The 12,182-nt window shown below is 34.9% G+C and overlaps 1 protein-coding gene across 1 annotated transcript in view; it reads left to right on the top strand.

The window, feature by feature from the left end:
- The window catches only part of LOC119773742 (LIM homeobox transcription factor 1-beta-like), a 45,488-nt gene that overhangs the window by 20,236 nt on the left and 13,070 nt on the right, over positions 1-12,182 (top strand). The window contains exons 3-4 of the mRNA XM_038270867.1: positions 4,591-4,808; positions 4,914-5,071. Of these exons, the coding sequence (XP_038126795.1) occupies positions 4,591-4,808; positions 4,914-5,071 (376 nt within the window). The remainder of the gene's footprint in view (positions 1-4,590; positions 4,809-4,913; positions 5,072-12,182) is intronic.

Genomic DNA, 12,182 nt, shown 5'->3' with positions numbered 1-12,182 from the left:
GGTACTGGTAGCTTTGGCACTGTGTGCAGGTGCCAAGTCCTGTTGGAAAATGAAATCTGCATCTCCAAAAAGTTGGTCAGCTGCAGGAAGCATGAAGTGCTCTAAAACTTCCTGGTATGTGGCTGCGTTGACCCTGGACCTCAGAAAACACAATGGACCAACACCAGCAGATGACATGGCACCCCAAACCATCACTGACTGTGGAAACTTTACACTGGACTTCAAGCAACGTGGATGAAGTGCCTCTCTTCTTTTCCTCCAGACTCTGGGACCTTGATTTCCAAAGGAAATGCAAAATTTACTTTCATCAGAGAACATGACTTTGGACCACTCACCAGCAGTCCAGTCCTGTTTCTCTTTAGCCCAGGCAAGACGCTTCTGACGCTGTCTGTGGTTCAAGAGTGGCTTGACACAAGGAATGCGACAGCAGAAACCCATGTCTTTCATACGTCTGTGTGTGGTGGTTCTTGAAGCACTCACTCCAGCTGCAGTCCACTCTTTGTGAATCTCCCCCACATTTTTGAAGGGGTTTTGTTTCACAATCCTCTCCAGGGTGCGGTTATCTCTCTTGCTTGTACACTTTTTTCGACCACATCTTTTCCTTCCCTTCGCCTCTCTATTAATGTGCTTGGACACTGAGCTCTGTGAACAGCCAGCCTCTTTAGCGATGACCTTTTGTGTCTTGCCCTCCTTGTGCAAGGTGTCGATGGTCGTCTTTTGGACAACTGTCAAGTCAGCAGTCTTCCCCATGATTGTGTAGCCTATAGAACTAGACTGAAAGACCATTTAAAGGCTTTTGCAGGTGGTTTGAGTTAATTAGCTGATTAGAGTGTGGCACCAGGGGCCATCAATTTTGAACCTTTTCACAATATTCTAATTTTCTGATATGATGAATTTGAGATTTTCATTTGTTGTCATTTGTAATCATCAAAATTAAACAAAATAAACATCTGAAATATATGAGTTTGTATGTAATGTATGAATATAATATACAAGTTTCACTTTTTAAATGGAATTACTGAAATCAATCTACTTTTTCATGATATTCTAATTTTATGACCAGCACCTGTAATTTATTCTGCATCAGGAGCTTAAAGGTAGGAAAAAAATGGGGAAAAAATACCTGTTTGTTTTTTTAAATGACCTTTTTCTGTCTGATGTTCAACAAAGAAAAGACAAGAAATAATGCTGCAAACATAACTGTGAGTAGATGTTTATATATTAGCAGGTGGCAAAAGCAGTAAATTTCTAAAGCTCAATCCCTCTAATGGGATCTGACTTAAAATACACCAAAACTAAAAGGTTATAGTGAGACTGGTATAGAGAAGCCTGGTAACAGCGTGAAGCTGGATGGATGAAGGAGGCCAGTTTCATCCAGTCTAGACCATCAGAAGAAGCTGGATGGTCACTGTACAGGGTTCATTTTAGTTCTGCTTTGCATTGAAGTCTGTTGGTGCAGACCTGCATGGCTCTGAGTCCACCAGACTAATCCTGCTGCAGAGAGAGAGTCCAGGATGGAGACGTTCATCCCAGATCACTGTGAGACAGCTGGAGTTCCTCTCCTCCAATAGAGGGGAGCATTCTTCATGAGCTTCAGGTGTTTCATGTCAGATTCAGTTCATCTGGATGTCTGCGTGGACTCTCACCGAATGATGAATCCAGGTGTGCCTGACCTCAGTAACCATGGCAACACACCTGAATTCATCAGTTCATCCAGCACTGAAAGACGGAGGAGCTGCCTGATGATCAGGAAGTAGTGCAGTGCTGCATAGAGCCCATGGTCCAGTGGGGAAAGTTTTTCAGCACAGGAGGAAGGAGTTTGTTTCTCCTTGACCTTCTAAGAAAGAAGATGCTGCTGAAACCTGAAGTTTGGAACAGACTCCACCTCTTCCCTGTTTAGAACCACGTTCTTCCAACGAGGTTTCAGAGCTGGCAGGCCTCTCAGCTCTGCCATCGCTCTGTTTATAGGGGGTCTGTGAGTAAAGGGGTAGTCTTTGGCAAACGGATCGGAGGTCCCCTCTCCTGGGTCCCAGATCAGGCGAATACAACCTGAGCTGTTAACTGCTGACACTGCATTAGTGGAATATGAATGTTTCCAATAACCAGGAGCTCCATGTTCCAGTGGAAAACATCTGCTGCCTCATTCCGCCTGGGTGTGATGGCATTTCAGTTGTCAGCAGTGACTTTAAAGCCTCCTCTAGTGAAGTTTCCACTTCCAGCTGACGTGTTTGGGAGTCCAGGACGCCGTACAGACTGCTGGGCTCAGGCAGGGCCTTCTGCGGTGCCCTGCTGACCCACATTTGGGTCTGAAACAAAGAACAAGATCCTGGATCTGAACGACTGAAATAAGCCTCCTCCACAGGATGGCCAGCTATGCTTGGAGTCACTGCCCATCCACATGTTGCTCAAACTGAACTTTTAAACCGCAGGATCTCTGATGAGATCCGACTGCTCACACTCTGCAGTCCGCTCTAAATAAGTGGCTCTGGTTGGACTCATCTACAGACAGAGAAGAAGAATAGTTCCCTTGCTTGGACTCATCTGCCTGTTCAACAGTTACAACTGTTGATAGAGATGGTTTTTTATTTATTTTTTGAGGGAACAGTGGAGGAGTGCAGGAGTTAGCCCTGCAATCGGAGGGTTGTCGGTTCGAGCCCCCGCTCTGGCTTACAGTGTCGTTCAACAGGGGCAGCATTGTCTAAGGCAGAACTAGCAACCCTATCAACAAAATCATCCATCTGTAAACGGGAATAAACGAAGCTTCTGCACTATTGCTCAGTGATGCAGAGGAGATATTTATGCAATCAGCTGGTTTTCCTTAGATAGAAAACTTTGGATCAATCTGACTGGATGATCTGGTGAACTGGAAAGTGACCTGAGATGACATGATGTGAATTGGAGCTATAGAAATAAACTGAATATAATTAAATCTATTAAATCACAGGATGGCTCTTGGTGGTTAAATTTGGAAACCGTTGCCAGTAGGGCCGTTGCTCGCTTGCAATGTTTTTCTGCACAGATCTGCCAACCTGTCTGCATGGAGGGGTGCTGATGCTAAAAATGAATTAACATGCAGATCTCAAGCATAAATAGAGCTATAGAAATGCTTAGCATGATGTTAGGTTTAGTTTGTTTTAAGTTTTTTAATCGATTTTTTCTAAACCACAACAGTAAAAATGTTAAAACATTAAAATTTCCTCTGTCGTCTGGCAGGGATTTGGATAAATCAATTCTTATAATCGACTCCTTCCGTGACACTTTTCCAGTTCAATGACGTTTAACTGGTGACTTCTTAATGAAATGTGAATGATTTGCTAAAAGGTAGAAAACCGATTTAGAAGAAAACATTTGGATTCAGCACTGGATGCAGGGATGTCAGGTGTTTTCATTCAACTCCAACCAGACGGGCAAAGAGGCAGCGGTTAAAGGAAGAGGTGGAGAACAGGAAGAAAGATGCTCTTCTCTAGAAATGTCCCGTTCACTTTAAGAATCTCCCTTAGTGACTCTGGCTCTAATTTCTATGTTTTCTGATCTTTGTTGCACCAGCTGGGGTAGAGCCTTCAGATCAGAGCAACTTGTAGTCCTGCGTTCCCTTTCTGAGGGGTTTTCCTCACCGCTTTCATCTGAGCTAGACTCAGCTCCCCTTCAGGTCTTTGTCCTCTCAAAGTGACCAATCTGTTTTATGTAGTTGTAATATTCAGCTCTGGGCTCTGCGCCTGTTGCAGCCGTGTTCATGGAGACCAGCTCAGAACACACTGCACCACTCCTCCTCTAAGCCCTGCAGATGTTTCTCCTCCAGTGGTTATGGAGAGCAGAACCATCCATGGCGCCCTGAACTCTGGCTGTCCCCCCTTTGAAGGCTCCCTCTGCTGCAGCACTTTTCATGTTTCCCTTCATTAAGACGGTTTTATTTAAAAGAAAGAACTTTTCATTTCTGTCTCATCTTCAGTTTAGAGCTCTTTCAGTTGGATACTTTCTTGTTTTTAATATCTATCCATCTCCATGTAAAGATCTAGGCTGTCTGTGTCTCTTCTCATTGTGGAAACATTTATTTTACTTTGAAAGAACTTAGTTGATCAAATGACCTTTAAAACCTGACAGGGAATCACATCAGCAGTAATTATTGGTATAGACAGACTCTAATCCAAACTATTCAGATATAAGCAGAGTGAGAAAAACATTGCTACAGGAAGTGGTGGATAGATCTGTGTGCATAGATCATATCATTTATTACTGCAGTTAGTGAAGTATAGCATGTCTCCTGCTGTGGTTGGAAAACGTTTCCTTTCCATCGGGGTTACGCCTGTGAGAGGCGTCCTAGGAGCAGGAAGCCTTTCCTAAGGACCACTGGAAGGGAGGGACCAATCAGCACCAGCCTGCTCTTCCTGCTCCCATCATGCTCTGCTAGGAACGAGCTGGTTTGGTCAGAAAGAAGTTTGTTGGTTTTAGAAGGTTAATCTGGATGCAGATCCATCATCATATTTCCCAGTTCCTCAGTGGAACATCAGTGAGTTTAAATGTTTTTTTCTGCTGTTAATCTGATGTTTCTTTGCAGTGGTCTAAGTTTCCGGTTCCTTTTTCTGCTCTCAGATTGTTCTCCACCAAATGCAGCGGCTGCCTGGAGCACATTGCTCCTACAGAGTTAGTAATGCGCGCTCTGCAGAGCGTTTACCACCTCAGCTGCTTCTGCTGCAGCATCTGTGGGCGCCAGCTGAGCAAAGGGGACCAGTTTGTGGTGAAGGCAGGTCAGCTGCTGTGTAAGGCCGACCATCAGATGGAGGGAGCCAGCCCTGAGGCCTCAGACTCAGGTAGAACTGAACCTTTCCTCTAAATCGGGTTCTTTATTTGCTGTTTTTGTGTGAATCTGAATCTGTTATATTTAATCAAGTGATGTTTGATGTGTTGATTGACAGAAAAGAGTGAAGAGGAAACTTTGGATGTTAAGTTAGCGAGGAGAAGCAATGACAGTAAAGATCCTCGCCGGCCTAAGCGGCCGCGCACTATCTTGACCACACAGCAGAGACGCGCCTTCAAGGCTTCCTTCGAGGTCTCCTCCAAGCCCTGCAGAAAGGTGAGGCCGGCCTGCTTCTCTTCCTGAACTTTGCCCTCCCTCTGAAAAGGCGTCTCCGTGTCACAGGGTGGAGATTTTTCTGACAGCGCCTACTTTCCTCATCATTTCTGGTTCTACTTTCATTCTAGGATTTGTGCTGTTTGTCTCTGTTGGATGACATCATCATAGCTCTGAATAGCTCCCTGACTTCCACTGTCCCTCCACACTGACCGTGTCCCGCCTGCTCTTATTTTGAAATGAGTCTCACTTCCTGTCCGGCCCAAACAGTTTTTAGTTTCCTGTAATCCATCTATGCTGCAGAGCTGGTGGGAATCACTGCATTCTGTTTGTGACAGAGTGAAACCAGCTGATTGCATCCAGTTGCTGACTTTTCAGGATTCTCTCCTCCTGGATCTGAGTATATTAATCTCACTGTATTGATCTCAGTGAATTAATCTCAGTATATTAATCTCAGTGAATTAATCTCGGTGTATTAATCTCAGTAATCTCAGTATATTCATCTCAGTGTATTAACCTCAGCGTATTAATCTCAGTGAATTAATCTCAGTGTATTAATCTCAGTGAATTAATCTCAGTGTATTAATCTCAGTAATCTCAGTATATTAATCTCAGTGTATTAATCTCAGTAATCTCAGTGAATTAATCTCAGTGTATTAATCTCAGTAATCTCAGTATATTCATCTCAGTGTATTAACCTCAGTGTATTAATCTCAGTGAATTAATCTCAGTGTATTAATCTCAGTAATCTCAGTATATTAATCTCAGTGTATTAATCTCAGTAATCTCAGTGAATTAATCTCAGTGTATTAATCTCAGTAATCTCAGTATATTCATCTCAGTGTATTAATCTCAGTAATCTCAGTATATTAATCTCAGTGTATTAATCTCAGTGAATTAATCTCAGTGTATTAATCTCAGTAATCTCAGTATATTAATCTCAGTGTATTAATCTCAGTAATCTGAGTATATTAATCTCAGTGTATTAATCTCAGTAATCTCAGTATATTCATCTCAGTGTATTAATCTCAGTAATCTCAGTATATTAATCTCAGTATATTAATCTCAGTGTATTAATCTCAGTGAATTAATCTCAGTGTATTAATCTCAGTAATCTCAGTATATTAATCTCAGTGTATTAATCTCACTAATCTCAGTATATTAATCTCAGTGTATTAATCTCAGTATATTAATCTCAGTGTATTAATCTCAGTAATCTCAGTGAATTAATCTCAGTGTATTAATCTAAGTAATCTCAGTATATTAATCTCAGTGTATTAATCTCAGTGTATTAATCTCAGTAATCTCAGTATATTAATCTCAGTGTATTAATCTCAGTGTATTAATCTCCTTAATCTCAGTATATTAATCTCAGTGTATTAATCTCAGTAATCTCAGTATATTATTCTCAGTGTATTAATCTCAGTGTATTAATCTCAGTAATCTTAGTATATTAATCTCAGTATATTAATCTCAGTGTATTAATCTCAGTAATCTCAGTATATTAATCTCAGTGTATTAATTTCAGTAATCTATAGTGTGGTAATCTCAGTGTATTAATCTCAGTAATCTCAATATATTAATCTCAGTGTATTAATCTCACTGAATTAATCTCAGTAATCTAATGTGTGGTAATCTCGGTGTATTAATCTCAGTGTATTAATCTCGGTGTATTAATCTCAGTATATTAATCTCAGTGTATTAATCTCAGTGTATTAATCTCAGTGTATTAATCTCAGTATATTAATCTCAGTGTATTAATCTCAGTGAATTAATCTCAGTGTATTAATCTCAGTAATCTCAGTATATTAAGCTCAGTGTATTAATCTCAGTGTATCAATCTCAGTGTATTAATCTCAGTGAATTAATCTCAGTGTATTAATCTCAGTAATCTCAGTATATTAATTTCAGTGTATTAATCTCAGTAATCTCAGTATATTAATCTCAGTGTATTAATCTCAGTATATTAATCTCAGTGTATTAATCTCAGTGTATTAATCTCAGTGAATTAATCTCAGTGTATTAATCTCAGTAATCTCAGTATATTAATTTCAGTGTATTAATCTCAGTAATCTCAGTATATTAATCTCAGTGTATTAATCTCAGTATATTAATCTCAGTGTATTAATCTCAGTAATCTCAGTATATTAATCTCAGAGTATTAATCTCAGTGTATTAATCTCAGTAATCTCAGTATATTAATCTCAGTGTATTAATCTCAGTATATTAATCTCAGTGTATTAATCTCAGTGTATCAATCTCAGTGTATTAATCTCAGTGAATTAATCTCAGTGTATTAATCTCAGTAATCTCAGTATATTAATTTCAGTGTATTAATCTCAGTAATCTCAGTATATTAATCTCAGTGTATTAATCTCAGTATATTAATCTCAGTGTATTAATCTCAGTAATCTCAGTATATTAATCTCAGAGTATTAATCTCAGTGTATTAATCTCCGTAATCTCAGTATATTAATCTTAGTGTATTAATCTCAGTAATCTCAGTATATTAATCTCAGTGTATTAATTTCAGTAATCTATAGTGTGGTAATCTCAGTGTATTAATCTCAGTAATCTCAATATTTTAAATTTCCAGTGTATTAATCTCCTAATTTTAATCTCAAAACTAATTGTGGTAATCTCGGTGTTTAATCTCTGTTTTAAACTGGGTTTATTTAATTCAGTATATTAATCTCAGGTATAATCTCAGGTATTAATTCAGTTTTTTAACCCAGTATAAAATTTAAAATTATTAATCCATGAATTAATCTCATGTATTAATTCTAATTCAGTATATTAAGCCAGTGTAAAAATTCAGTGTATCAACCCGGGTGTTTTTAATCTCGGGAAATTTAAAACTCATTTTAATCTCATAATCTCGTAATTAAATTTTTCAGTGTATTATTTCATAATCCATTATATTAATTCAGTGTTTTAAATCTCGAATATTATCTCGGTTTAATCTCAAAAATCTCATATATTAATCTCGGTTTTAATCTCAGTATTAATCCCCGGGAAATTCGTAATTAATTTTTAGTGGGGTATTAATCTCAAAAATCTCAGTATTTTAATCTCAGTGAATAACTCATTTTTAATTCAGAACTCAGTAATTAATTCCAGGTATTAAACTCAGTAATTCAGTGTTAATTTTCAGTTATTAACTCAGTGTTTTAAATCCAGTAATCACAGTAATTAATCTCATTATTAATTCAGTGTATTAAAAATTCAGTAGTTATGGGGGGTAACCAGGGTATTAATCAATAATCTCAGTAATAATTCAGTGTTTTAAAATCCATTTATTAAATCTCATAATTCAGTTATTAAATCTCAGTGAAATTAATTAGGTATTAATCCCCTTTAAATCTCGAAAATTTTAATCCATGTATTAATCTCAAATTTCCGAAAAAGTAATCTCATGAATTAAATTTCCAGGGGTATTAATTCATAATCTAGTTTATAAGTGTGTATTAATTCATAATCTCGTTTATTTTCCCTCAGTGTTTTAAATCCATGTATTAAATCTCAGTAATCTTATATTTTTAAAACTCAGTTTTTAAAATTCATGTATTAAAGTAAATCTCAGTATATTAAACTCATTATTAATTTCGAATCATAGTGGGGAAATCTAAATTTTTAATCGTAATCTCAGTATATTAACTCGGTATTAATCTCACGAATAATCTAAAATTAAATGTTGGTAATCTGGGGTTTTAAAATTTTCCATGTATTAATCTGGGTTTTTTAATTCATATTTTAATCTCATTATTAATTCAGTGTATTTTCTCAGTAATCTCAGAAAATTTTAATCCCGTGTTTTTTAATCTCGTGAATTAAATCTCTTTTTTAAATCTCAGTAATCTCAGTATATTAAGCCGTGTTTTAATCCAGTTATCAATCTCAGTGAAATTTTCTCAAATTAATCTCAGGTTTTAAATCTCATAATCCAGTATTTTAAAATTTTCAGTGTATTAACCCATAATCCTATATTAATCTGTGTATTAATCTCAGTTAAATCCATGTTTTAATCTCAGTAATCTCAGATTTTAAAATTAAAGGTATTAATTCAGTGTATTAATCTCCGTAAACTCAGTATTTTAATCTTAGGGTATTAATCTCAGTAATCTCGATATTAATCTCATGATTAATTCAGTTTTATTAATTCCCAGTAATCTCAGTAATTAATTCATGTATTAAACTCAGTAATTCCATTTTTTAATTAAATTTTAAAAAAAAACTCAGTAATATCAAAAATTTTAAATCTCATGATTAATCTCATGTATTAATCCTAACCATATATTAAACTCAGTGTATTAATCCGGTGTATTAACCAGATCATAGTTGGTAATCTCTTTATTGTCTCAGTAATTTTCCAAAATTTTAAATCTCTTTTGATAATTCCCATGTTTATTCTAAGTAATTAATCTCACTATCTAATGTGGGTTAATCTCGGGATTAATCCAGTGTAAAAAATCTAAGGTTTAACTAGTAATCTAATGTGTGGTAACCCGGGTTTTATTAATCTCATTGTTTTAATCTGGTGTTTTAATCTCGTATATTAAATCCTTGTTTTAACTCATAATTAACTGGTTTATTTCAGGGTATTAATCCATAATCTCAGTATAAAAATTTCTCAGTGTTTAATCTCATTTTTAATCTCAGAAAATTCATATTTTAAATCTATGTTTAATCCATGTTTTAAACTCAGTAACTATTTGGGGTAATCTCAGTGTATTAATCCAGAAATTAATAGTGTGGTAATTCGTGTTTTATTCAGTAATCCAGTTATTAATCTCATGTTTTAATCTATAAATTTTAAACCATAACTAATGTGTGGAAATCTGGTTATTAACTGAGTGTATTAATCCGGTGTTTTAAAACTCATGAATTAACTCGTAATTAATGTGGGGTAATTCGGTGTATTAATTCAGTGTTTTTAATTGGGTTTATTAATCCATATATTATTCTTATGAATTATCTCGTAATCTAATTTGGTAATCCGGTGTTTAAACTGAGGTATTAATCTGGGGTGTATTACTCAAAGTGAAATAATCTCAGTAACTAATGGTTAACCAATTTAATCTCGTTATTAATCTCTTAAATTAATCTGTAAAAATAGTGGTAATCCTTTTTTAAAATTCTAAATGTATTAATCTCGGTTATTAATCTCAGTATTTAATCTCATGTATAAATTCTGTTTTAAAACTCAGAAATCTCATATTTTAATCTCAGTGTATTAAACTCAGGTTTAAATCTCAGGTTTTAAATCTCATATCTCAGAAATATTAACTCATTTTTAAAAATCTCATGTATAAATCTCAGGTATTATCTCATAAATTTAAATCTCATGTTTTAAATCTCAAAAATTCCTTATTTTTTCAGTTTTTAATCTCAGTGACTCTAATTTTAACTCAGGTATTAATTCAGGTTTTAATCTCATGTATTAATCCAGTTTTAATCTCGTAACTAGTATATAATCCCAGTGTATTAATCTATGTTTTAAATCCAGTGTATTAATTCAAAATTCAGTATTTTAATCTCAGAGTATTAATCTCAGTGTATTAATCTCCGTAATCTCAGTATATTAATCTCAGTGTATTAATCTCAGTAATCTCAGTATATTAATCTCAGTGAATTAATCTCAGTGTATTAATCTCAGTAATCTCAGTATATTAATCTCAGTGTATTAAACTCAGTAATCTCAGTATATTAATCTCAGTGTATTAATCTCAATGTATTAATCTCAGTAATCTCAGTATATTAATCTCAGTGTATTAATCTCGGTGTATTAGTCTCGGTGTATTAATCTCAGTGTATTAATCTCGGTGTATTAATCTCAGTATATTATTCTTAGTGAATTAATCTCAGTAATCTAATGTGTGGTAATCTCGGTGTATTAATCTGAGTGTATTAATCTCGGTGTATTACTCTCAGTGAAATAATCTCAGTAATCTAATGTGTGGTAATCTCAGTATATTAATCTCAGTGTATTAATCTCACTGAATTAATCTCAGTAATCTAATGTGTGGTAATCTCGGTGTATTAATCTCAGTGTATTAATCTCGGTGTATTAATCTCAGTATATTAATCTCAGTGTATTAATCTCAGTGTATTAATCTCAGTAATCTCAGTATATTAATCTCAGTGTATTAATCTCAGTAATCTCAGTATATTAATCTCAGTGTATTAATCTCAGTAATCTCAGTATATTAAGCTCAGTGTATTAATCTCAGTGTATCAATCTCAGTGTATTAATCTCAGTGAATTAATCTCAGTGTATTAATCTAAGTAATCTCAGTATATTAATTTCAGTGTTTTAATCTCAGTGATCTCAGTATATTAATCTCAGTGTATTAATCTCAGTATATTAATCTCAGTGTATTAATCTCAGTGAATTAATCTCAGTAATCTCAGTATATTAATCCCAGTGTATTAATCTCAGTGTATTAATCTCAGTGTATTAATCTCAGTAATCTCAGTATATTAATCTCAGAGTATTAATCTCAGTGTATTAATCTCCGTAATCTCAGTATATTAATCTCAGTGTATTAATCTCAGTAATCTCAGTATATTAATCTCAGTGAATTAATCTCAGTGTATTAATCTCAGTAATCTCAGTATATTAATCTCAGTGTATTAAACTCAGTAATCTCAGTATATTAATCTCAGTGTATTAATCTCAGTGTATTAATCTCAGTAATCTCAGTATATTAATCTCAGTGTATTAATCTCAGTGTATTAATCTCAGTAGTCTATAGTGTGGTAAGCTCAGTGTATTATCTCAGTAATCTCAGTATATTAATCTCAGTGTATTAATCTCAGTAGTCTATAGTGTGGTAATCTCAGTGTATTAATCTCAGTAATCTCAGTATATTAATCTCAGTGTATTAATCTCAGTGTATTATTCTAAGTGAATTAATCTCAGTAATCTATTGTGTGGTAATCTCGGTTTATTAATCTCAGTGTATTAATCTCGGTGTATTAATCTCAGTATATTAATCTCAGTGTATTAATCTCAGTATATTAATTTCAGTGTATTAATCTCAGTGTATTAATCTCAGTAATCTCAGTATATTATTCTCAGTGTATTAATCTGAGTGTATTAATCTCAGTAATC

Source organism: Cyprinodon tularosa, unplaced genomic scaffold (assembly GCF_016077235.1).
Source record: "Cyprinodon tularosa strain WSP-4 unplaced genomic scaffold, ASM1607723v1 ctg780, whole genome shotgun sequence".
Classification (NCBI taxonomy): domain Eukaryota; kingdom Metazoa; phylum Chordata; class Actinopteri; order Cyprinodontiformes; family Cyprinodontidae; genus Cyprinodon; species Cyprinodon tularosa.
This window is presented reverse-complemented; position numbering and strand designations above follow the sequence as displayed.